The sequence below is a fragment of the Chaetodon auriga genome, chromosome 12 (genome assembly GCF_051107435.1).
Source record: "Chaetodon auriga isolate fChaAug3 chromosome 12, fChaAug3.hap1, whole genome shotgun sequence".
Lineage (NCBI taxonomy): Eukaryota > Metazoa > Chordata > Actinopteri > Chaetodontiformes > Chaetodontidae > Chaetodon > Chaetodon auriga.
Genome location: NC_135085.1, coordinates 17,479,737 through 17,506,860, shown reverse-complemented (window position 1 = coordinate 17,506,860; position 27,124 = coordinate 17,479,737). Strand labels below are relative to the sequence as shown.

The 27,124-nt window shown below is 42.3% G+C and overlaps 1 protein-coding gene and 1 long non-coding RNA gene across 10 annotated transcripts in view; one reads left to right on the top strand and one right to left on the bottom strand.

Annotated features, from left to right (window-relative positions):
- Window positions 1-24,232, bottom strand: part of mib1 (MIB E3 ubiquitin protein ligase 1) — a 53,113-nt gene extending 28,881 nt beyond the window's left edge. For 6 of the 9 annotated variants that reach the window (XM_076744494.1, XM_076744497.1, XM_076744500.1 and 3 more), the window contains exons 1-12: window positions 23,276-24,232; window positions 22,126-22,297; window positions 19,438-19,567; window positions 15,508-15,612; window positions 14,382-14,448; window positions 13,637-13,841; window positions 13,022-13,205; window positions 11,525-11,669; window positions 11,270-11,403; window positions 10,258-10,365; window positions 9,926-10,123; window positions 9,548-9,699 (exon numbers count right to left, since the gene is read on the bottom strand). In XM_076744494.1, the coding sequence (XP_076600609.1) occupies window positions 9,548-9,699; window positions 9,926-10,123; window positions 10,258-10,365; window positions 11,270-11,403; window positions 11,525-11,669; window positions 13,022-13,205; window positions 13,637-13,841; window positions 14,382-14,448; window positions 15,508-15,612; window positions 19,438-19,567; window positions 22,126-22,297; window positions 23,276-23,504 (1,829 nt within the window). In that variant the 5' untranslated portion in view covers window positions 23,505-24,232. The remainder of the gene's footprint in view (window positions 1-9,547; window positions 9,700-9,925; window positions 10,124-10,257; window positions 10,366-11,269; window positions 11,404-11,524; window positions 11,670-13,021; window positions 13,206-13,636; window positions 13,842-14,381; window positions 14,449-15,507; window positions 15,613-19,437; window positions 19,568-22,125; window positions 22,298-23,275) is intronic. The other 3 variants (XM_076744495.1, XM_076744502.1, XM_076744496.1) reach the window with 2 other exon arrangements.
- A 1,011-nt stretch (window positions 24,233-25,243) lies between these two features.
- On the top strand, window positions 25,244-27,051 carry LOC143329577 (uncharacterized). Its single transcript, XR_013077886.1, has 3 exons — window positions 25,244-25,447; window positions 26,025-26,101; window positions 26,329-27,051. It is a non-coding gene; the product is annotated as an uncharacterized LOC143329577 (long non-coding RNA).
- The last annotated feature ends 73 nt before the right edge of the window (window positions 27,052-27,124 follow it).

The window sequence follows — 27,124 nt, the reverse complement described above, 5'->3', positions numbered from 1 at the left end:
ATGGAATGTAAAGAAGTATGTATTCTTGGTGAGGTGCGAGTCCTCGTTCTGGGAAAATGATGTTGGACAGCACTGTGACGATATGTTTGTGCTTTGCAGATTGTTAATGTGACTGTGATCGTGGTGTGGGAGAAAATAGCAGGCAAAGTACAGAGGAGGGGGGGAGAGGGAGTGAGAGAGAGGAAAAGAGAGAGTATGAATGTGAGTTATAAGGCTCATACATTAGCTATACTGTCTCTGGGCAGTCTCACTGCAGCAATGATCGCTGTAGGGAACTTAGTGCTTTCTCAAACTGGCTGACTTGGCCAATAAAAACCTCTCATCCAAGACATGCCAACAATTCATTAGACAATTACGTAAGTTAGCATAAAATGATAGCTATCATGTTTTGAGCTTGCTCTGTCAGCAGTGTGAGTTTAGCACCTTACTTTAGACACCTACAACTATGGGCAAACAGCCGCCTTGTGACATCGCCATATGAACAGGGCCTCCTTTCATTATTGGGTGATTTTACTGCATTACAGCCCTTGAAATTCAGCCAGCTGCAACTTAGCACCAACTTCAGCAGGCAGTGGTATGCTGGAGCTGCTCCTGACCATTAATACCATAATCTTTTCCAGTGCTCCCACATGGCTCAAGGGGAAACGAAAGCAAGGTGAATTGGACCAAAACTCTGCCATTGTTGCTGGCCTTTCTTTAAAACATGCAACTGAAAGAGCAGGACATAGTTGCTGAGGAGGCAGAATGAAGAGGCACTGAGGTTGCTGCTACTGCTGCTGCTGCTGCTGCTGCTGCTGCCACAAGCTGGCTCTATCCTACTGCTGCATCATATGGCTTCCGTGTTAACAGTCTTGTGTGTTTAACTATGACTGCCCTCCCTTTATGCCATTGCCCTTATCCGCACCCCCACCCGACATCAACCCGGCTGCCCCGTGCTCCCCTCCCTTCCCCTGATTCCTGCTCTCATTGTTCACGTTTGCTATGCTTGCCAAATGCTTTGCTGGGCTGCATGGCAGTCAGATTAGACCATCAAAAAGTGACAATGCAGGATCAGAGTCAACTATGGCCCGTCAGCTGATTCCAATTGTTGACTGCTTCAAACAAAAAAAGGCAACAGAATATGGACAGAGGCACAGAGAGAAATGAAGCGAGGGGGGAGGTGGGGAGTAGTTTGCACGCCGAGCTATTCATATCTAGCACTTTCACCTATTCCGACCCCCTCGCTGGCCTGTGCTTGGATCATAGACAATGTCTGTGCCAGTTTTAGCACAGAATTACCTCTTTAAACCTCTTTAATGTAGATCCACTGCTCTACTGAAGGTAATTCTTTCCACTGCATTTTGGCTCTCGCTTGAATAAGTACATGAAAAAAAAAACAAAAAAAACAAATGGAGCAAATAACACAATTAATACAAGCCAATAACCTGTCATAATTGTTTGAGGGCTGATCAACAAATCAGATAATTAGTCACTTGGCAATACTTATAATATAAATGTACGACAGTACACTACTAACCCTAAACCTCTAATGATCATTTATGAAACTAAAAATACATACAGTATCTGAATGTATAAATTGCTCCTTCATCAAATTAGATTTATTTTCCTAAATTAGACTGTTGTTAGAGGCGACAGACTGGGATGTATCAGTGCCTACAAAATTTTTCCCGCAGTGGAGCAATGAAAAAGTGTACATATGCCACTGTAATACGACAGCTCTGTTCCAATGAATTACAAGACGCTTCATTCTGAACAGATTAATACACCAAGTGTAGGGCTGACTGACTCTCTTCCCCTTGAATGAAAGAAATATGTAATCTAGGGTGACACGACTGATAGAAACAGTAGCAATCTCCATTCCTTTTACTGGAGTTTACTGACAACAGTTAAAAAACACTTAAGGCATAATCAAAAAAAAAAAAAGTTTGTTGCCTCTAAATCGCTTTCTGATCTTCCATTAAATTTTCTTCAGGGTGTGATGAATGAAGAATACAACAAACTGCCGAGTGAAATTTTTTTGAAGGGACAAACTGAACTTGAAAGCAGGACTTAATTTAATTCATAAGAATTTCATATAATGTTATACTGATTGAATTGTTGAATTCTAACAGCTGCTGAATGGAATCAAATCAGTTTATAATAATTCTATTTGGGAAAAATAGCAAAATTACACAACAGAAGGGGCCACTTCAGTCCAGATCTAAAAATGCAAAAGTCCTTTTTTTTCTTCTTTTTTTTTTATTAGAGGAGAGCATCAGAATGAAGCTGCATGTTTAGGTTTCAGCTGTTTCATTATTCAGGCCCATCTGCATGATATTCTGTCTGTCTAGCTCCCTTTTCTGTCAAGACATCAGGGGCGTGTAGTATTGCATGGCTTGCACTGCATGTTTCTCCCCGGCCCTCAATAGCATTGACCTGCTGTCTGAGTGACAAACACAGCAGATGCTGACATTATCAAATGCTCAGTGCCTGTCGTCCCCCTGCTTTTGCCCTGTTATGGCCCTTAGACGAGGTGAGCAGCCTGGCCACCTGACTCTGAGTGACTGAGAGACGGTGTGTGTGTGTGTGTGTGTGTGTGTGTGTGTGTGTGTGTGTGTGTGTGTAAGTGAGCAAGCATGAATGTGCATGTGTATGTTACAAATAGACCTGCCTCTGGTGTGCCATATCAAGCTGGCCCTATGTTGACCTCCATCCTGTCTACAAGCAGTGCCGTATATCACTCAGCTGTCGCTGGCCACTCTTGAGAACCTCCTTCGTGCCTTGGCAGAAAAAGTCAATAATTATAACAGCTGACTAAAGAAATGAAAGCTGTAAAAAGGCCAAATAAGCATCACTTAACTGTATCTTAGTGCAAAGTGTGAGCTACACAGCGGCTTTTTGGGAGGCAGCACAGGTGCTTGAGACGCTGGATGTTTTGCAGCACAAATAAAAAATACTGCAGCGGTGAGACTGAAAAGAAAAAATGTATATAACAATACCATGCATGACTAAAACTATTTCTAAATTTTGTCTGATGCTGTTCTAATAGCAGGAGTGATTTACCGATTTTGCTTCAGGTACAAATGAACAGAAACATAATCAAAGTTCTTAACGTGGATCTCTGCTGTGATCATTTTTGTATTAGCAGAGGGATGGACTTTCAGTAGAAAGCAGTAAAATACTGTACTACTGTAGAGTGCTGAAAGAGACATAAAATAATCTGCCCTCAGTCACTGTTCAAACAGTACCCTCTGCACTACAAATCAGTCTCTAGGACTTAAATGACTGGTTTAAATTAATGTTGTGACTTGACACCCCGAGTGCTGCTGTAGGAACATGAGTGAGAGAGCTTGTGTATGTGGTTATGCCTCTGCATTTGTCTGTTGGCCGTCTCGGTGACCGCAGCGGCTGCGAGCTTGCAGCAGGGCCCATCTGTCAGAGCCTGTAATTGCTTCATGACTCCAGGACATTTGACTCAAGTGCACTGCCACAGATTATTATTATCCTTTTCTCAGGGAACAATTTTTCTCGCTCTCTGGGAGGGGGCAAGCATAAAACTTAAAAAGATAGCGAGGAGGATAAATAGGCTGCCTGGGAGGCAGCAAAGGAGAAAGTTAGGTAAGGTTGATCAACTGTACCTATGCGTTATTGGTGTGGTGGTAAATGGGGTGTAGTGTGCCAAATGTACCTGTGTGTCATACAGAGTGGGTGAAGGTGAACGGGCAAGAGAAAAAAGCAGGAGAGAGAAAGAGCCACGGCATTGTCCATTTCAACCAGTGGGTGGACATGGTGTGATGAGCCACATCTCAGGTTTTAATAAGATGTCTGACTGCAACATGGCCTTTCTCTGCTTAGCGTTGCTCTGTCTTTTTTTTTTTTTTTTTTTTGATAAAACTTTACTGCAGCAGAGCTTTTCAGACAGTTCACTTCACTTGACTTCACAGCAGTTGCCATGTCCGTCTCTGAAACAGTGATTCCACAATGCTTTGCTAAAGCTGGTAAAATGGAACCAAATCACCTCTTGAATGGATTTGGTCCCCTTCAACCAGCTGTAGCTATGCTTTGATGACTACAGGAACTCCTTTTGCTGTGATGCCTTCAACACAATCACTGCAGTGACAGCAGGCCACTTCTTGATGATGACTGGCTTATGGCTTTCCTCTACCAACAACATCTGGAGTGTTCAGTGATTGTCATGTTCAATGCTAAACCTGTCTCATTTTTGACTAATAAAGAAACCAATCGCAGCTTCCAAACTTTGGTATGCTCCACTTTCCTGACTGAGTGTTGCCTCTCTGCCTCCAACGGGATTGATATTCTGACCACACTATCAATGGCTGTTTCAAAAATAGCAGGGGGGGGGAGTAGACATGCAGTGTGCGCTATTTCAGAAACACAGCACTCACATGTCTGTGTGAGAATGTGCGGCTGTCTTGCTAAGACACCTCCTAAACTGACTGTCACTGGATGCTAACAGTCAATTACGCTGTGGGTGGGAATGTGCAACAGAAAATAAATAAATAAAATAGACAGCTAATGCAGCTCAGTGGGGGTGCAGTGGAATTGTAAAGAGATCTAAGGAAGAAATACAGCAATGAGAATGCCAGAAATGAAAAAAAGGGGCAACTATAGTTGTTTAGAGGCTTTACAATATACACAAACACTTTGGCCTCCTTCCCTTGAAGCCTCCTGCAGTGATGTTAGACAAGCTGGGGTAGATGAGAGCCAGATGCTCTAGAGGACAGGAGCTGAACACACAAATCACAGGAGCAGACCGCTTGCAAACAGTTACAGTCTCACACATTCGCTCGCTGTTACTGCAGAACAGGCAGGCAGATCAAAACTCCCTTAGCACTGTGTCTCCTGCCCACCCTCGTTTCAATTCACTCTATTTCTTTGCCTTCTTAATTTGGCACCTAATGCTATGTCAGACTGACCTGTTCTTAAACTCAGAAAATACACACGATAACCACAAAAACTCTCCTGAGGGATTTGTTCCAAACTTGATCTCATTTGTCTAATTACTGAAAGTGATTTAAGGATGTATGTATAGCGCAGAAATCAATTATTAAATTCGCCGGAAATAGCGCTGTATTCTCTCTAATTTCTCTTGAGTTCAAAGTGTTTTCCATCGGACCAATAACCATGAAATCTATTTGGCTAATGTAAGAGGCACTTGCTTACTCAATCACAGCAGCCTGACTTGATTAGGCTCGTCTGAAATGAGCAAGAGAGAGTGAAAACTCCTAATTCAGTCAATAGCAGCCATGAAGAACACATGAATATAGTGACAAGACCCTAGAAATGAAAACATCTGACCCATTTCGCAGTGTCTCCATGGGCCCACAATGCTATTTTCTAATTGTGATCCCTGTTACAATACCACCATTGTGGTCCTGCGCATTAGTACTGACATCATATTTGTCTGCATTTTGGAGCACGGTGTGTGTGTGTGACTGCAGAGCCCCCTGTCAGCTCAGGTGAGGTGATTACCATACAGGGTTTGCCTGTATGTTGCCATACTAAAAGAAACCTGAGCACTATAAGAGAGAGAGATGAGGGCAAATATTACAAGGAGGTGACACGTAAAAGGGTACAGACCGCCGCTGCAGGGCTTGTTTGGAGCCCGTTTATGAGTCATGGGCTATTAATCGTATTGTTTACAGTATTGTAGCAGCTACTGGCTTCTAGCAGCCCGAGGGAAAGACATGGAGACGAAACAGGCTCCCCTTGCAGGCTGGGGCTGCGGTAAACACACACGGGGGGAACACACAATGTGGATGTCCGCGAAAATTCTTTCCCGAGCATGTTACCGCTGGTTATAACAGCACTTTGACTTTACTAGCAATTGTAAACCTTAACAACTAGGTCTAATTTATGAAGAAATGCCTTTAGCCTCTGTTGGGGTGTATGTGTGTGTGTGAGTGTGTGTGAGTAATGAACGAGGTGAAATACAGTGAAGCCCCTGTTCCTCCTGCACCCCTGTTGGTAGAGTTGATTTGTCTCTGTATTTGTGACTCCAAGTTGAAAGATTCATCTGTCACCCACGGGGTTCTTCCTATGTGTCTTCCTCAATCTTCTTTCCACCGCTGGAAGACCCACCCACAGTCTTAAAACACCCAGGCACATAACACACATTACACACACACACACACACACACACACACACACACACCAGGGACTCTGACGTATCGTAACAGAACACAAAATGGAAGAAGGTTTCTTCCTGCTTTACAGGAGCTGTACTGTGGTAGTTTTGATGAGGAATTATAGGTTAGACTTGTTTAAGCACTGAATGCCAACACTATGTGCCGATGCTCAACCTAAGCATGAGGAGAGAGAGAGAGAGTGGACCTACTATCAGGAAGCAATAATGACATCAATAATTAAACAGAGGGGTTTCATATCATCCCTCATCCAGGGGACTTCCGATCAACTTCCAACTTCAAGCACTTCTTCATGAAAGTCATTGAAGCTACTTTTTAGAAATATGATTCTATGGTCGGAATTCCTCTAAGCACTCAATCGAAACAGCTGCCTCTCCACTGAAAACACACCAGACAAGGTACTTTCACTTCAACCAAGGGAGAGATTTTCGAGGGCTTTAGGACTTGTGGACTGTCTCTCCGATATTGCAGGAGCTCGAGTGTGAAATAAAAGTAAATGGGCAGACTGGAGAAGGCGACATATATCTTCGTTTCTCTGAAGGCAAGGGGACAGAGCGTGGACCGCAGCAAGCAACGCGCACACACCACAACAGCAGCCCTGGTACAGAAAATTCTGTACTCCAGCACTTTTTCGCCACTTAATCAATGAGTCCTGCAGCGGACCAGCTTTCAGCTCCTTTATATTCTGAATCCTGGTTTACATATGCCCATTACACACTCATTGCATTTTAATATTTATAATGCAAGCACTTTTCTGCCAGTCTGCGAGCTTTCCTAAATACGTTTACTATTATTCATTAAAGTTTAAAAGCTGTGCAATAAAAGACAACACAGTAGCCTTGAAATGTTTTTTTTTTTCTCTCTCTCACACCACAAAGTCAGGCAGGGACTGCTGACCGCACGGACACTTTGCGTGTTCTGTGTGTGATTTTTATTTATTTCTGTCATCTATGCGGTACACTTTGAGAACGGTTTTAACATGTGAATTAATCATTGACACCTATATCTATTTAATTACATTTAATTATAGAATTTCAGGGATCATCAACTCTGGAACGAACTGCCGAAGGGGATAAGGCAAACCAATTCTGTATGTAAGGAAGACTAGGAAAGAAAAACACCCTGTTGGAGAATTTCTTTTACTTTCATTATTCTACACCCTGTACCTTTGCTGCTGTTCATACTTTGTCTTTATCTTTTAATTTTAGATTTTATGCTAATTTTCTGATCATCTTTTTGCAAAGCCATGTTTTTTTTTAAAGAGCTGTGTCATTTGTTACTGAAAAGTTTTAAATTATTAGAAAATAAATCCTTGATCCATAATCTGTATAAAGCTATGTGCCAATAAATTTTAATGCAGATTAACCCTCTGACAAGAGATTATAGCCACGATAAGCGATATTTTGTGTTTTTATGTAGTTATTCTTTATGTCTACTTCAATCTGCTAATCAACTGATCAGCCACACAGGAAACAGGCGTTGGCTTTGAACGATTTATTCTGCAGTGTGCCAGAGGTGGAGGGCTGAGTCTGGCCAGGCTTGTGGCAGGTGGCAGGTGCTCCACAGCCCTCTGACCTCAATTCCACTTGTCGTCATGCCAAAGGAATGAATGCCAGTGAAGGGGAATGACATTTAGCCCGGGATAACCACGCTCATGCGCAAACATGCTCATACACACCCAAACTGCTCAGAATGGGAAGAAGCTGTAACTTTTCTAGAAATCGCTCCAGTCCATAATGCTGACCCCGTAACGTCACTGTTCATCACCTTATGAGGGCCTGGATGATCAAGCGGATACGGACAGCTGTCTCACTGAGCCATCTTTAATATGCTCATGGTTGAGAGACAAGAATAAAACAGCTCAAGAGTGGAGCAGCAACCTGCCTGAGCCGGAAATAGCTATGGCCAAGGACAAGGCAAACTGCTGCTGCTGAACGGACCAGTTGCTTCAGGCCAGCCTCTGCTCACAACACACGGTGACGGACCAGCATAACAGTAAAAAGAAACAACAAATGAACTTCAAGGGCTATTAGCTACACCAATAAAGAAAATGTCAAAGCAAGACAGATGCTTTCAAGGCCTCAAAGGTAGTCTAATGTCAATTTGAGACCATACCATCTGCTGGGGAGATGGATGAAGCCTATAGGACTGCTTCAAACTTCAATCACTGTCAAACTAAATTGAGATCCCAAAGCAAATTTTATAGCAGGATAAAATGTGATCAGTGAGGTAGTGGAATCAAACTTATTTTAGTTTTCATGGCTTTTAACTACTTTTAAACTTAAGCAGAATCTGTGGAAGAACTTCAAGTATCCACATAAAGTGGTCAATGTATTTCAGACTTACAACTACTGTAAACTTTTGTCCACAAGGAGCATTTTAACGCGAAGCATTATACAAAACAGCCGTACCGTCTTCTATTAAGTCAATCTGTGACTTTCATCTATAGGCTTTGCATATTTTCCTTACAACACTTTCAGCTATGTAACGATAATCCAGGACTGAAAATTCATCTTTATAACAAATACAACATCTTTTGAAATAAGCGCACATTCTTGAGTGCCACGCTTTTCTGATGCCTCAACAGGATCCTCTGCCAGTTAATCAAAAATTTTGTATTTGTTTGTCAGTGATTGGACCTCGTCTGTCTCCGAGTTTAGACCTGTAGGTGGTGAGCCCAAATCTTTCATTCCAACGGAGGATGATTAAGCAACGGATTAGTAGTAACAGCTAAGTAATTCTGCCATGGCCTCTGCCTCTGGCTGCTAAGAAGCAAAACATAAAGTCTAGTGGTTGTAGTTTTGACTCTTATTTTCAACTGTTTGATACGGCTGAATCGTAATCATTTTCTGAATCTTTTTTCTCGCGTTAAAGCTGTTTCAGTTGTGCTGAGCTGAATAATCCGTATCGACATACTTGTTATTATTTAATACGCAGATCTAAATAAGTCAAACAATATGGCAATGACAAAAGACTAACCTGGTGCCCATTCACTTACGGGGCTAAACATCTCTAAGTGGTGACAATTTGATTTCAGGATGCTAAGATTCCTGACGGATCTTAATTTTTGATTTCTAGACTTCTAGTTACTGTGAGACTGTACTGCAAACCGTGTGTTGTGCTTCAGCGCTGAGACATTCATGCACAAAGATTTTTTTTCCCACCATACTTGCCATCTATAAATGTAGTGTGTGAATATTAGAAATATTCAAGACTTTTAAGGTAAGAGTTCAGGGATTCAGCATGTCTGAATCTGATCTAGGCTTCACTGAAAGCTTTAGGCAGAGATTTATTGAGATGCTGAAAATACCGTTTCCACAGATTCCACTTAAACATGCCCTACTCCCTCAAAGACACCAAATATGTGTGACATTTAGCGAAAGCAGGACAGTGTCTCATACCTGGGGTTTCCTCGCAGGGCAGCATGATGCAGGGCATTGAAGCCGTTATTGTTGGTGATGGTGACATCAGCACCTGCCTCCAGCAGCACCGACAGCATGTCATCCCTCTTCTTGCTTATGGCATCATGCAGAGGTGTGTCCCCTTCTGAATCCTTAAAGGGAAACCTTGTGTTATTACTCCTTTACTAATCTGTGACGATGCCTTAAATGACCTCTCCACTACCATATTATAACAAACTTACCACCAACCACATAGTGTACAATAATTAGTGGAAACCTGACTGATTTTTTGACAGTGTTTTTATTACTGTTCTGAAATGTCACAATCTGTGTCACAAAGCATGTCTCAATAGGTAAATAAATCTCAGTTTTAGATACCTGGAGGCTGGGGTGGCAGCCAAAGTCCAGCAGGGTTTTGACCACCTGCAAGTGGCCCTTGTTGACAGCTATGTGTAACGGAGTCTGCCTTCTCTTGTTCCTGGCGTTCAAGTCAGCACCGCCCCTCTGCAGCACCTCAATGACAGAGCCCTCATCACCAAAGGCTGCGTGGTGCACTGCCCGGTCTCCATCTTTGTCCTGAGCACAGCGACAAACCCGCATAATGACTCTGTGTTATGTCCATGAGTGGATTCGTACTTGCATGGGTCAAGATGTTTTTATAATACGGCAGAATATGCACGGGAGAGAGGAAATTTCTTTAATTTACGAACCTCAGCTTCCAGGTCTACATTGTGTTTAAGGAGCAGCTTTAGGACATCGACGTGACCGTTCTGACTGGCTGCCTGCATAGCAGTGTGTCCAGCACACTGTCCATTCACCTGTAAAACACATCAAGAAGTGAGAATATGGGTGCATGTCAGCGTCATGTTTCATGTTCAGATGTGCATCGACTGGATTAGCTGTTCACCTGAGGCGCCTAAGAGATTGGCGAGGGTGTGTTTAAGCGTCTGTATGTGTGTGTGCGTGCATGAACGGCTGGGTGCGCATGTTTCATCACCAACTGCAGCACTGCAAAAACTCGGAGCATAAATATTAATGTGGACTCCTTTGGGAGTCTCGAGACGTCTCTTGTCCTGGCAGGCGGATCACTTGGCCAAGCTCAGTGTGCTCAGCTTTAAGCAAATAATTCCACTGAAAGGCAGTAGGGCATCTGGCCAGCCTTCACCACTGACACTGACACACACACGCACACACACACACGCACGCACGCACACATGCACACTCATTCACTGCTCTGTGAGTGAAGACAGTATTGCAGACTTGACATGCCAAATTCTTATAAACTATATAGGGCATAGGCTTCTGTCCTGTGGCAAGCAGGTGTTTTCCCTGGGCTGCAGCCTGTGTCATAGCACAATCTGCAGCCATACGGGGGGTTTGTAGATCTCAGCTTGATTCTAAGAGTGAATCGGGTCTGTGCTGCAGTGCACACCAATGCTCCTTGGTGCCTCCTCTGGGCCCAGCCTTAATGCTTTTCAGATTGAGAGAGGTGCAGAGTGGGAGGATCTCAGAGCCCTTTCCTACGAGACTCTCAGCCTCCTCAATATACTGACAGCAGAGCAGAGCACAGCCAGGGGTATTCCACCTCCAATTATCAATGTACTCAGATCTTTTGTATTAATTCATCAGCAAGATTAATTTGTGTTCATCAAAAACTTAGCTAGAGATTCAGAGGCAGCTGACAGCACAAAAGTACTCCCAAAATACACGTTAAGCACTTACGTCCACATCAGGTCTCTTAAGGATGTCCTCCACCTTGGCCAGGTCTCCATTGGCTGCTGCCTTAACCAGCTCTTCATTAATGTCTCCGGACTCTTGTGTCTCAAATAGTTTCTTCAGCAACTGAGACAGGCGTTCTGGCCAAACACAGGGAAAACATCACAGTGATTGTGTGTAGATGTCAGAGAACAGGGAGCGGTGAGGGCAAAGAACTAAGATGACACTCTCGTTATGTCACCAGTGCATGTTCATACATACCTCCAGAGGCGTTGCTGACAGCAGAGCCAGAGGGGGCAATCTTGGTGACAGCGGCAGGATTGTAGGTCCAAGAAGTTCCACAAACCTCAACCTTCAGGTCACTGTCAGAGTAGATCTGCTGCACACGGCCCACCTTGCCCAGGGTCTGTTGATAAATATTGCAACAAACTCATTAGTATATGGAGGGCTGTTGTCTTTGGGCTATGTTCTGTGTAACTGAGCCTGTAAGTAGCAGAGGAAAGATGGAGAGAGTCTGCCAGAAAGTGCAAAAAACTGAGAGGACGGAGGAAAGGATAAAGAGAAGACAATACCATCTCAACAAAGCAATTGTCCTACAGAGCAGAAACAAAGCTCATGGCAAAAATAAAAATTATATTACAGATTTAGGCTGTCTTCTCATTATTCAGAGGACATGTACTTGCTAGAGAAAGAAGATGGATATAAAAGAAAAAGACCGTTCTACTGGCTAGGCTATTCTTCATCTACACAGGCATTACAGAGAGGACAGAGCAAAATGCTTTCCACTTTTGAATCATATCATCTCAGCCCTGGCTATATGAGAAAGAGGCACTTTGAGTCTGTCGAGCCGGGTCTGGGGCTGTCCTGAAGGATGCCATCAATAATGGGGACTGCTGCAGTAGAAGCAGCAGCGGGCGGCAAACAGCCGTGGTTAGTGATCAAAGCTACAACCCATCTCAGGGTTTTAAGGCTCATTAGCTGCTGAGGGGGGCCAGTTTGGCAGGGACAAGTGGCATATTGGAGTAGACTGGCGTTACATAACCTAAGGCGTGCTGGGCAGCAATGAATAAACTTCATAATAAGTGAAGAATAAAGTCGCGCTTCGACCGAAGAAAAGATAAATAAAACAGATAAATGTCAGCAACACAGCCATTGACTGATTTGAGGGGTGGAATCATGTCTTCATATGTTAGAAAGTCAGCTTTAAATAAAATGAGGGACTGCTAAGTGTGAGGGGAACAGCAAGGAAAATTACAGTTATATGAATTGAGAATTACTTATAGAAGGTTCATGCACACATATTGTATGCCTGTGATGAAGTCCAAGTCAAAATCTTCTGACCTAAAAAAAAAGGTAAAAATGTCTGGTGCCAACAGCACTGATTGTCTCAGATTTTCCTGTAAGTACCTAAAATAACGCAGATTTTTCTCATCAGGTTTAATGAAACTATCCACTAAAGTGTAGTTTAGATTTCAAGATGTTCTGTCACTCAGACAACTTTATAGCTAGAGTGGATAATTTAATCTGACGATGTACTACCAAAATTAATTAAATAAATCTATACAGACACATTTCTAAAATGACTCTACATTTTTTTGAAAATCAATCATAAAACCCCTCATGTTATTGAAACTGGGCTGCTGAACATTTTATACGTATGCGTATATGTTAGCATAAAATTCCAATTGACATTTAAATAAAGGGTAAAGGGTGGTTAAATTTGCAAAAATGAGTATGAACATCTTTTCAGATTCTTACAGGCAGCATCGCCTCAGCCCACTCTCCATGGCCTCTTTGTAGCAGCTTGATGCGGTCGATGTCATAGCAAATCTGGACCAGGTCTCCCACTAGGAACTGAGAACTGCCTCCCTCGGCCCCGGCTGCTACTTCACCGCTGCGCACTACATTGGCCTTTGTCAGCACTGCTGGATTGAATGTCCATCTGTGGATACAGAGATGAATGCATTCAAAAGTCAGACTCATTCACTCACAATTCATATAATACCTGACCATGTACAATTTCTGAGCAGACACATGGAATATGTGGGGATTTTGCAAGCAACGATTAAGTTCTAAAAACATTATAAAACTAAGAAAAACACGGTTTAAAAAGTGCACCTATGATCAATGAGAGTAATAACATTTTTGTTAATAACAGACTGAAAATTAGCAAAGATCCATTTTTTATTATAAATTTTACTGCAAATGGAGCCCTAACTTCTCTAAGGGGTTATAACCCATTAAACCAGAGAAGTGTTTGGTGGCTTTTGACAGAGCTGAACTCAATTTATGGGAAACTATGAGACGATGCAATTTCATTGGTCTCACTCATTAGCAACCAATAAATCTGAGCCAGTCCATCAATGGACTCACCTGTTCCCACTGGGGTACTGAACGACAATATCGTGATCTTCATCAATGCCACATACTGTGCCAGTGGTAGTGAGCGTCTCAAACATGCCGTCAGTCCACCCACCATGGCCATGTTGGAGGGACTGAACAATCTCTAGGTCTAAGTCGATGTTGACCAGGTCTCCAATCTGGAGACCGCCAGGATTTCTGTTGCCATTCTGCTCACCTGGAAGATAATGGTAAAGTTAGGTCTACTAATGGGAAAACTGCATTCCTAAAAGTCTATCAAGAACAGTATCAGTTCCGCGCATCAACATTTACAACCTGCATGTGATTTCAAAAAGAAGTATAGAGGAAGAGGAAAGAGGAAACGATATTTTATGGATATTCTGATAAATCAAAATTTTAATGTAAATATGTGGTGGCAAATTAGCAACAAGAAAGCACAGAAAAAAAAACATTACAACACATCAAAAGCGCTGTAATCTATGACTAACAACGCTATCAAACCTAATGAGAAACTTCTGCTGCAGTGTTCAATGCAGAGACAATTCCTTCCTGAAAGACTTGGAAAACTATAACTGCATGACCTGAGCCTGTACGTGGATTTGGCAGCCAGGTGACTATGTAGTGCTGCCATCTAGTGACCAAACAAAACAAACTACAAGTAAAACTCCCCTAATGCCCTTGAATTCACTGCACCAGAACGATAGGTGAGAGAATTGGTGCAATAAGGATGGTGGACAAAGATGAGTGGCATACTTACCTAAAACAGGACAGTGGTCTCTGTAAAAAGAGCCTCCTTTGGCATCCTGGACACATTTCAGATCCGACTAAGAGAGAAAAAGGGGTGGAAGGGGTTAGATAATTATCCAGGGTAATTCCATTAGCGGAGGGGCACGACGGTCATGAATAATGAAACTGAGGATTTATACACTTCAAGCCGTTGTGTCAGTGTAGTTTCCCTAGAAAACTAACAATAGCAGTGCCCTAAGAGAACAGCAGGACAATGAAACACTACATTGCTACAGAGAGAAAGCATCACATCATTTGTGATGACTCAGACGCGCAGCCACCGTGGTAGAATTCGAGGGCAGAGATGATTGTGAGGCAGAGCAGACATTCCTCTGAACTGATGGTACACTTAAGTCCTGAGTACAACAAGTCTCAACAAATTAATAACTCAAGTCTTCCCTACTGCACACGGCCAGCGAGACGCTTTTGATCTGATGATGCTTTGCGCACAAGGCAGACATTACAATGCAGGAAAAGGTGTTGGCCTTAAATGCTGCATTTGGAACACACACTAATCTGCAGCCCCTTTGTATGTCTTAGCAGGATCTGATCACTAAGAAACAAAGCCAAAATAAAACTGTCAAGATGGGGGGCGTCTGTTCCACGGCTGACTTAATGCAGAGGCAGATGTCGTCTACCTTCCTATTAGCCTATTAGATTAACAAAAGGACATATCTGCTCTGAAACCGAGAAACCCCATTGGCCCCTTTCGAAAAAAGGCAAGGACCGTCTGCACCAATGAGGAAGATGCTTTTCGTTTGAGACGCGTGTATAGCTGCCCCTGCAACAACCCCAAGAGAATGTCCCCCTCCTCGAAAGTTGACCTCCATGTTCAATCTCTTCTCCTAAAAAGCAGAAAGAGCAGCTTGCCTTTATCATGCAGATACCTTCCCCCTCCAGCTGCCCGTACAATGGCGCCTTACTCATGCTGGCTGCGTGGCTCTCACAAAGGCCTGGCAGCAAAAGAAAGACCCTAAGCCCTGTGGTCAAACACAAAAGCCACCTGACAGCTTATCTTTTGTGAGACTGTGTGTGTGTGCGCGTGTGTGGGTGAATGAGTGACTGAGCGTGAGGGGTCAGTATGGAAGTTTGCTCACCATTCCCTCAAAGCCAACTCTGTACAGGTTCTTGGCCCCATTGTCCCACAGTACGTAGGCAGCGCTGTGAGGGCTGGCTGCGCTCCAGTCCTGGATCTCTGTCACCTGTGGAGAATAAGGAGGCATAAGATGAGAAAGACAAAAAAAAAAGGACACACTGACAGTAGATTGTTTTTGAGTTTTAATCTGAATTTCATGCCAATGTTTCTGTTTGAAAAAGGTTTGGGCTGGCTGTATATCAAAATAAACATGCTGGCATTGTGTATGTGTAAAATATAACATTGACCAGAAGGGGATAATCTTCTTACAGGGGATTTTAAAGCAGGTGTTATTCATCTTAAAAAAAAAAAAACTCATAATGATATACAATATGATACTTTGTTGATCCCTGTAGGGAAATTATCTTTTCAAATTGAAGGTCAAAGGGAAGGCTGAACTCCAGAACAGCAACCGTGGCGTATTCAGTGCCTGCTCATAGACAAGGAGCTGTCTGCCAACACAACAAGCTGAACTTGGGCTCCTCTAGTTGAAGGGTCCAACATCTTCTGGCAAAGTACATGGCACCAATCTGCACTCCCGGGCTTGCACGTTTAGTTTTATGTACCACTTTTTTCCAACATGGTGATATATTGTGCATGTGACAGAGGAAAGCAAAGTAGTTGGCAAGCTGATGTAGTAAATCTATACACAGGAGTGTCTGATGCTCTGTATGTTGCACATTCACTGTGTTTCAACTTCAAGGAAAATTTAATTCACCAACTCCTGAAAAATATTAGGCGTGGGACTCATCAAGAACAAATCTGATTAGGCTTTGATTCTCTGGGTCGCAATTAGATTTGGTTTTAATTCTCTCTGCATTGCAATTTTATAGTCAATACTAAACCTTTCATTGTTTTACTCCATTTTACCAGTTGGGAAGAGTTGTGAAATCTTCAAGAATGTTTTAATTAAACTTTTGCAACCATTACTGTGTTTGCTCGCAAAGGAAAAACAAGACACAAGACAAAGGCAAGCCTAGTTCAGCCAGACCACAGACCAAGCCTGTGGGAGACATTGCTCATCAGGGCGAAGAACTTCTGACACAAGCTTCTATTCGAAAACGGTACTGTGGCTTTCAGAGGACTCTTTCCCCTGCTGAAAGGGAATTAGAAGCAGTTGTTATTCTGCTAATAAGTAATTAATGGAAACCAGACTCTGGGTATCCACAAATGGTTAGCTGCATCATCTTTGATTAATTCAGGATGTCCTAAACATCAATATGTGTGTATTTTTCCATCAATTAGCATTCAGGGAACATACTAAAGGTCTGGATCCAAACTGTGGTAGTAGTAGTATTTAAGCACGTTTAGGTCGCCAGAAAAGCAAATTCTCTTCATCGTCATCATCAGTTTACTGGATATCTCGAACATCTATTTGGAATACACCAAGAGACAGTCGGTGATTCTTGGCCACAACAGTTCCTGGCACCCGCTGGTTTTGACAGAACTTGGAGGCACTGATGTGGGAAATGCTTTTCACAAAAAAAAAAAAACTGCTCACACTTTCAGAAGCTACTTCAGAAAACGCTCCTCTTACTATGGAAACCCAAAGATGATTAAATAAAGTCAGTGACCCTTTTCTTACAAAGATTCAAAAATCAAAGCCTTCCCATTTAAATAAATAACAAGCCGTGTGCTTCTCATTCACAGCGGGCGCTCTCTTTAATCTCGGCAGTCTTTTCCTAGTGGGTTGGATCATTAATGTGTTAATAAATCCACCATTCTCACCTTTGCTCTATTGAACCCCTGCATGCACGTTAAAAATATTAAGAATCAGTGTGAGCCACGCAGTCTTGACTGCCTCACCTGCTGCTCCTGTATAAAGAGCTCATCAAAACCACCAAACACACCCCAACAGACACATCTGCCATAACATTTTCACACTGGCTTTTCTTCAATTACTTCTTTTTGTATTACATTATGATGAAAACCTGCCTTTTGTGCAGCTCAAAGCTTTTGGCTAATTTTTTTTTTTGAAGGGCACTCAAAGCCGAGTAAAATTGTGCATTATAAGCATAAATATGCAATGAGGTACGAATAAGAGGCTGCAAAATCAATTCAAATTTGGAAGATAAGGTTGGGATTGTCACACGAGACAATTCTCTCTCCATCGCAAGCACCACCACGGTTTCATCACATTGAGAAAGTGTCAAGAGAAGGGCTGTATTGGAGTAAATGAATTCTTTAATTAAAAGCTGTGCCTTAAGTAAATACAGAAATCAAATCGTTAAATTATTTTCAGGCCCCTTGCAGAGGTAATTGATTAATGGGCCTTAGGAGGTAATATTCATGCTAAACTAATGGAACATCTAAGCTGCAGGACATGCAATAGCAGTTTTCTGGAGAGCATATTGCTTACAGCATCATAAAACAGTAATGAGATATGCCATTAAATAACACAGCAAAATGAAGTCTTAAATTGCCTGGAGGGACTCTTAAATTGAATACTCTGGGGTCTGGACCGGAGTCAAAATACAAGCACTTTACAGCACATTTACAGCATAAATCTAAATAGACTGTACTAAACAAATGCAGCCTCATCAGACATTGTATTACTTTCTAATGATGTATTTAAGTCTGGAATAACCTGTAGCAAGGAAGTCTGTTTATAGCCTCAGCAAAGATATATATAGGAATCAGCAGAATGAAACAAGGAATAAAGGTTTTAGTGACACATTCCACTAGTTCCTATTACCTGATCTACATCGATTTGCTAATTATGTATTCTTTTCCAACACACTGCACGTTTTGAAAAGAAGTCAATCTGCTGTCAACATAAATCATGAAAATCATGCCATCTTTGCTCCCACGTGTCACTGTATGTTTTCAATTTTTTTTTTCAATTTTTTGGGGCGTTTTGCTGGAGGAAGCCACAAGAAAAGACACATCACTTTCAACTCCAGCTACAGGTGGCTGATAGCACTACATTATTGATAGAGTCATTCAGTATGAGACAAGATATTGATTTTGCTTTCTTGTAATATGCATTACAATGGATTGCAGATAAGTGATATAATTTTTCTGAGCTTAGAAAAGGCTGTGGAACAATGATATAGTTACACTGATTATTTCAAAGCCAGCATAACGCTGAACACCTAGCTACACGCCACAGGACTGGACTGTCTGTGCTCTCGTTTGCCAACAATATGTTCATGCTACTAACATGCTGAGTCAGCCTGTGCCCTTTCTGTTTTGGTTGAGGTGCCTGCACATTTCCAAATTAAATCAGATTTCCTCCCTAAGATTGTTAAGGCGAGCAGATCCTTGACTTTCCCTTATATGCAACCCTTAAGGGTGGTCATGCTCCCTTCACAACCACAACACGTGGGTAGTTGTGATGGCCTCTGGCAGGCTCACCAAGCCTGCCTTACCTCAAGGGATTTATTATCCACTTAATTGTGCAGCTTTGAAGAAGAAAAGAAGAAGAAACCCGTTCAGACAAGTTTGCCTGCATGATGTCTGGAACTGTACCATTTAGCTGTTATGTTTGTTCATTCAGCAAAAAAAAAAATGGAAAGGTATCTGCACACTTAAACCTCACTTAGGAGACTATTTTTTCTCTTTGGCTTTTTTTTTAATTTAACCATCAAGGATCTTTTACTTTTACTTAAAAAACCCTGATGACTTATCCACTGCTGACAGCACATCAGTGGCAAAGCAGAGGTAAAGGTCATCTGCTTTTCACTCGATGGGGAAGAGTAAAGCCAAAACCGGGTGACTGACAGACTTACATAAGTCTGTGCCTTATTGCCCTCAGTACTGCTTTACTGCTAAGCAACTCCTCATCTCTGTATTGTAAACATTTGCAGGTCAAAACTGTTGTCATGGGGAGCACAAAAACAAAACTGGCAGAGTGGAGTAACGGGCTGTAATTCTCTCGTTGGTACCCTACCTTTCCTCTCCTTCCGTTGCCTCCATCTTGGTCTTCCCACTGCCAGTCCACTCCTCTCACCACCCGGCCACCAGTGAAGATCCCTCTGGCTGTGATCTTCTTTGACTTGCGTCGCGATTCCAGAAGTACTCTGCTCAGGAAGAAAAAGTTTCCATTGAGAAACAACTACTTTCATATGGGCGAAGTTGTAACTATTCATGTGACACTGTCAGAGCATTCAACAGCAGGTGTTTCCAGGGGCTCTGTTTACATGGATTAATTCATTGTTTTTTCAATTACTGGCAAATATGCACTGCAGAGGGGATGCCAGTGCCTCCCTCCTGCTACCCAGTGTCCTTAACTGTCCTTCCCTGTGTGCCTACTGTTCTGGAGTCATGGTGTAAATTACTTTCAGCAAATGGGCCAAGGCTACAGATGAAAAATCTTACTGTGAGCGCTGGGCCTCAACACCATCTAATCTGCTGTATCAACCATGCAGTCCCTGAAAATCATTACTGCCTCAGCATTGAGCAACTGATGTTTGATGACAGCAAACAAATCAAACCAGAAAAATTTGCCAGAGTTGTGAGCAACACATCATTACTGACCTATTTTTTCAGTTCATTCAAATCACAAACACACCACTTCACATTTGCCCGAGAACAGATGTTAGGTTTCTAAAGGTCAAAATTAATTTTGGCAACGGCATTTAGGAATGCTGTATTGCTGCAGTTAAATTCAAGTAACACATGGGGTGTCATTGAGTAGCAGTTGTGATGTCGTCACATTATGAATAACAATACTTTTGGTAATAGCATGGCATTCACGCCTTACTGACAATTCCTTGCCTTTTCATCTATACCCAACAATTACGGCTCTGCAAACACAGATGAAAAGCCAGAAGTTAGGTAGTCTTATGCAATGTTTTTTTACATATTGATATCACTACAATGCAGTGAGCTGCGGTCTAATCTAAACTCCATCTTAGCTACAAGCCTAACCAATGAAAAATAAATAGCAAATAAAACATCCAGCTGAGCTCTAACCATCAAACAACAATGTGAGCCTTGATGGTAGACACGGCAGCTGGACAGAGTAGGTCTAACCAATGCAAACAGCTTGGGGCCTCTAACCACTCCCTCTTCAGCAGTTAGTGACAGAGTCTAATGTGGTGTAACAAAACACCCCACCACGCTTTCGGAGCAGTGCGAGCTGGGGAGACCTCCAGCACCCATTGTGCATTATGCAATGTCTGTCTCGGGGGAAATGAAGTCGTACTCAGTTGAAAAGGCAGCCAGCTGTTGGGCCATGTGTTCATTTACTAAACCACGGTGTTTGGCTGGAATAGGCCTGAAATGGATGAAGCATCATCATAGTACTGACAGTCTATATGATAACACAATCAAATGCAACTTACATACAAGCTAATGGGTCCCAATAATACATTTAAAGTCTTTAAATCAAATGAGTGATTTATTTGCTTAATTTTTCCCACAACACATGATCATCATCTCTATGTAGAGCATCTCTGAATGCACAGAGAAAAGCTGACCTCAACAATTTGACTTGAATTTGTCTATATATGAATTAATTAGTAACAATATTTCTACTTTCCAAACACCATGTCTAAAACATGGTTTCCACTGGAAACTTTCAGTAAGACATGAGGGTCGATACACATCGCACACACACACACACACAAAACCTCATGCAGGATTAATGGTATTGCACACAGATCCCTTGGTCTAATTACCCTGACTGAAGTTTGCCCAAGCTGTAAAAGCTTCTGGTCGCCTCAAGTGTAGAGACTAAAAACTAAACTTCTATTTTCAGATAGACGTTAAGTTAGTGAACTTTTGATAATGCTAGCTAATCTCGCTGACAATGTCAACACTTAAGGAGGCCTTACAGTAAACCTACCACTGTCTTCACACCCGGACACGTTCACACTAAAATGTGTTTATTGTGAGGTGCACGGAGGAAGTGCTGAGTTCATGTAAATGGTAGTTTTACAGATCTACATGAATGTCTGGCAGCAAATAAAGAGCAAAAGAGAAAACAGTGGGACTCCTGCTGTGATGCCATTTGAGTGACTGCAGGCAATTATCATTATTATTATATGATCAGGAGATTCTGGGAATTTTATCACACACATGTAAGTCTGTTGTATTGAACAGGAAGCTGTCTTGCCTTGAAATTTAGTGAAAAGGTTTCATTATCTCTGCTCATCAGATGCAATTTCAATGTTTTCTGCAAAGTCAAAGCACTAAATTCTGACATTTGAAAGTCAGCTACAAAGCAGATTTTTCAATCAATCTGAACTTTCATGAGCGGGAAGCCCTCTGAAAATGTACACAGAAAAAAAAATCTGGGGAGTCTGCTCAAATAAATTCTTTAAGTGGGAAGCACCGCATTACTATAATTTTTAAAAAGGTCTGGCTGGATCTTAAAACGAGGCTGAGCTGTTGCCTGGCAACTGAGGGCTGGGAGCATCGAGATGGATTCTGTCTGCCTGTGAGGCACGGCACACAAAAGACTTCTCAAATGTCACACACACAAAACAACATAAAGCCAAACTACAAGAGTAAAAGGGTAGACCAACCAATCACAGTGAAAGTGCCGGGATGACCTGGCTACCTTGTGTCTATTTTATCATTGGTGGGTCTAAGGTGAGGCAAAATAATGGTACATGTTGCTGGCTTAACCAACCTCTCACTGCCTGGGGTGGTGATCCTGTAGAACCGGTGTCTCAGGTGATGCTTGTCTCCATGGTAACAGGTTGTGCAGAGGTCGTAATTGGTGCACTCAGCACATTTCCAGCGAATACCAATGATGGGCTGTTGACGGCAGGTGTCGCACATTGTTCCATCATGCTTGATGCCTGAGGGGAGGCAGTATTAGTCAACATTAATTTAGCTTGTATTGTATGTTTATAACTTGTCAGCATCTTGCTGTCAACAATATGCACACTATCTCTTAAAAAAAGAAAAAAAACATCTGTATGCAATCTGAACTCTATGCATTTGACAAAGTCTGATGATATTCTCTGTATCTTTTAGGAGGGCTATATTCATTCTAACAAAATCCGACACCTGGTAATGTGAGAACACCTAGGCTAATTTTGACTGTAAGGCTTTTAATCGCTCTCTTTTCAAGATGTGGCTGATACTGACTGGAGTCTGTTGGAATGGGATACCTGCTGAAAAGTGTAACTTTATTGTCATGTAGTGCACGACAAGCACAGAGAGATAAAGCTAAACAATAGTGAAGTGGTCCTTAAATAATTTAGGTCTATTCTACAGTGCACGTCATGATGACATAATTTAATAGCAATAATGAGCAAGAAAAAAGTTTTTCCTCTTTATGTGCAATTTAAAGTCACAGGCTATGCTGAGATGTTCTTGACTCTGAACGCGCACGTCTTGTGTATCTCCTGCATCATATTTGCATATCCTGCACACAGTGCTGTCTGTGACATACATCTGTTCAGACAGGATGTACGTGAATACTCATCTTGTTTTTATACGCAAAGTCAAGCAGCCATCGTGTGCGTTCAACACAATTAACTAGCTACAACTAATGTGCTGCGTCTGAGATTTATATTCTGCACTAATAGTTTTTCGATAACCTATTGTTAATGGCAGACTGCGTTGGTACCGTAACCTCTTAATGACGGCAACAGCTATTTCTCATTGTCTGGTTCTTTAATCAGTATCATTCCTGCACCCCCTAAAACCCCAAATTAAGGCCAACCAAAGGACTAATATCTTATATGTTGTGCATAACTCTGATGTATGGAAAGGCACTTGATTTAAATTAGTGTGAAAGTGCTGGCAAACAAACTCAGCTGTAAAGTTACCTGTTGGAGCACTGTCTAATATCCTCACGTCGTAAGCTCCAGAACAACGGTAGTTAGCAGCCGTCCCATTATCCCAGACAACAACCACCTCCTCTGGACTTTCAAAACTCCTGACGGTGCCAACATGTCCCTCTCCACCATCCTGCTTCCCCCACTTCCAGTCAGGTCCGCGCACCACTCTCGCTCCTACTCCTTCCATCATCGCTCGGTTATTTCTGCCGGTGGTCATTTACGAAAAGGTCTGGCAATGACACAGAAAATTGTTAGTTCGCGATCACGCTCGCGGCTTTGGGTAGTCAGCTACCGGTGTGCTGGTGGACAGTCTCCAAATGCAAGTGCAAGCAAGTCCCAACAGGAAAGAGACTGAAACGATCCACGAAGCTAGCCTGCTAGCTAAGTTAGCTACCTAAGGAGGCTGTTGGACCGTCTTACCAAAACTATTCCCACAAGCTAACGTTAACTGCAAGACAGTGTCTCTTCAGTGTCGCTTCTGAGAACAAGAAATTAATTGTCCTAAAAGCCTATTAAGTAGCCACATTGCTGGCTTGGACAGATCTCAGTACTCAGTAAGCTGGCTCTCTCCTCCACTCCACACACGAGAATGCCACCTCTTCAACTTAGCAAGCTAGCGAGCCGAGTTGCTAGCTATCGCAATGCTAGCAAGATAAGCCTCTCCTGGACAGCAAGTCCTTATCGTTGGGGCAAGTATAGTCCTTTTGGTGGTTGTTTATCCTTAGTGTTGTTGTCTGTGGTGCTGAAAATCCATCCAAGACGCACCCTTTGTCAGCCAGAGATGGTTCCCTGGAGTCAACTCAGAATAAACGCGTCGCCATTATTGTCAATCATCGTTCAGACCTCAGACGAGCAACAACTAGCTACGGAGGTAAACGACAAAGCACGAAGACTCGAGGCTTGGAAAACAAGCACGAGTGCGGCCCACGGTGTGAGTGCGCATGTGCACAATTCAGCACCATTCCCAGTTCAGTGAATGGATGAAAAACATAATCTCAGTATTTGAACCTTTTTAATGAAAGACAATCCTGAATTGTATTATTATTATTATTATTATTATTATTATTATTATTATACCAGCTGGTATTGGTAAATGGAATCATTTGTGTGTGTGTGTGTGTGTGTGTGTAAAACAACTCTGGAGGCCAACTCAAAGCCAATTGCACAAGTCACCGTCAAGTGCAGCACATCCCAAGGTGATACACTATCACCACCACTGCTTTGCATAGGCCTTAGCCCCATCAGTCGGATCATCATGAAGAGTGGCTACAGTTACCGGTCTGAAGCGCAGCAAGCATCAGCCACCTCCTCTACATGGGTGATATCAAGCTGTATGTCAGGAATGAGCAAGACATCAACTCCCTGCTCCACATCTCCAGGACACATACAGCAACGACACAAGGGTGTCATTCAGACTAGATAAATGTGGGCGGGTGGTATCAAAGAGAGGGATGATCAGAGCCGAGGGGGTTGAACAACCAGAAGGCAGCATTGCAAATGTTCAGGGCAGTTATGAGTACCTTGGGATACCACAGGCAAATGAGAACCATGAGGGGGCTGCATGAAGTCAGCCACAGCCAAAGACCTACAATGAGTCAGACAGGTCCTAAAGAGTCAGCTGAATGGAAAGAACAAGGTCCGGGCTATAAACACATACACACTGCCAGTCATCAGATACCCCGCTGGTATAATTAGCAGGTCAGAGGAGGAGATAGAAGGCACTGATATCAAGACAAGGAAGCTCCTCACAATGCATGGAGGTTTCGTCCAGTATCCTGAGACTGTATGCTATTTTTCTCATGTACGCAGATTCTGTTTACTAAATTCCCATAATGTAATGATGCTCTGAATGCATGTTTAATATAGGGGTTTGGTAAATGTTATTTAAAACCAAATTTTAACTTAAAATGAATTTGTGCTGACATTCACTAGCTCTATGCACGCAGTGCTTCCGCTGCATTTGAACCAACTTCCGGCTCAGTCAACACACAAGCGAGAGATGGGACGGCAAACGGATTCACAGTTCACCCGGTGTCTGTTAGGACTACCGAAATTAACCATCGACAGTGTGCAGAGGATTTCACACTGTGCGTATAGATGCCAAACACTAAGCTCGACGAGGGTTTCAAGTGATATGTGTCGTCTTGTGCAATTATGAAGGTGCGTATCCACTGCTAACTTTAGCTAACTGAGCTAGCTGGGCTAACCAACAGTTGCTGCTGTCAGTGTTGTGTGATGCAGCCTAAATGTCGTATCAAATGATGGTGATTAAACTAAAAGCAGACACTACCTCAGAGGTTGATTAAGGTATGTAATATTACTATATAACAGGCACACTGCTAGGGGTGCACGTCTCACTAACTGAGACGAATTCAATATAGCTCTATACATGTTTAATGATATGATGCATTTAGGTACATTTTAAGTAATGAATGAAGTAGATACGTATCTGCTTCATCCTTTTTGGACCAAAAAAGAAGAAGAGGCAAACAGTTATACTGTTAAAAACAATATGGATTCATATTAATTGCTGTTTTGTAATTTCTGAAAGCTCTTCTCAGTACTAAGTTCACTTTTTCACAAACCCTCCATGCAGGTGGCACAATATGCTCCTGTGGAACAAACTGTTCATGTTTCACTACTTTGATGGAAAATGTATTCACTGCGCCACGTTTGCACACAATGGATAGTGATGGTGTGCCTCAATTATTCATCAGTCTCCCTCTCTGTATTACAGGTTGCCCTGACTTGTTTGAGGAGTTGATCTCCCCCTGATTTGTTGCAGTCCACTTCATCTCAGCCCTCTTTGACAAAGTAAGACGTTATAGTTAACACCACATGGATTGAAGGCGTTCACAAGGATGGAAAGTGTCCAGCTGATTGTCATGACCTGGTCTGGGCCAAGTGCCAGGGCTGTTATGTTTGTTTGTTTGTCCCGGTCCATATTTTGTGTGATACAGTGAGTGCGAAGTGAAGCTTTAACTTTACCATTAGTTCTTATGAGTCATTTTTTCCCCCTTTTTTCATGTTTTACACTACAGATGCTGTGACAACAATTTTTGACGACATCCAAGAGATACGTGTGAAACTCCAGCCAGAATCAGTGATGGGGGCTACCGAATGACTTTTAAGTCCAAGTCCTTTCCCCTCATACACAGTGTCAGTCTTCTACCATCTATCATATATACTATTCTACCCTGTTGTACACTATGATCATATGAAACGCCTGGCTTCCAGCATCCCTCAGGGTCCATCCCTTCCATCTTTTACACCTGAAAACACACATCTGCCTCGCTGTCTGACTGCATAGTTACCACAGACTAAGTTAAATGATTATCCTGTTCATTAACAACCTTTCCAACATGCCTTTTTAATGGAAAAAGATTTTTAAGATTGCCATCTGCTTCATGGATTTCAAAGACTGAATTCTAACATTACTTGTTAGTTGAAGCCCTGGAGAAAGGTCCATGCTGAACTCTCAATTTATTTGTGTGACACACTTGTTTATGGTCACAACTTTAGATTTGTTTATTTATTTTTTGCCAGGTGACCTGAGTTCTGAGATGAGAAGATCAGTTAAGTAAGGTGTGCGGTCTGTCTTCTTTGTGTTAGTTTTTCTTTTTGTTCAGTTTAAGTGTGCATTGGCCTGCATAATTAAAGTTTTTTATCCTCTGTGAATTGTGTTTTGTGTATTTCTAATGTTTGCATATTTTACATTTTAAACAGACACGTGTTTTCAAATAAAAAAGGTCACCATAATAAGCATTCTGTGTTACTATTTGATGTCTAAAGGACGTTGATTCAATGGCTAAGATAAACCCTGGTGAGAATAAGTTG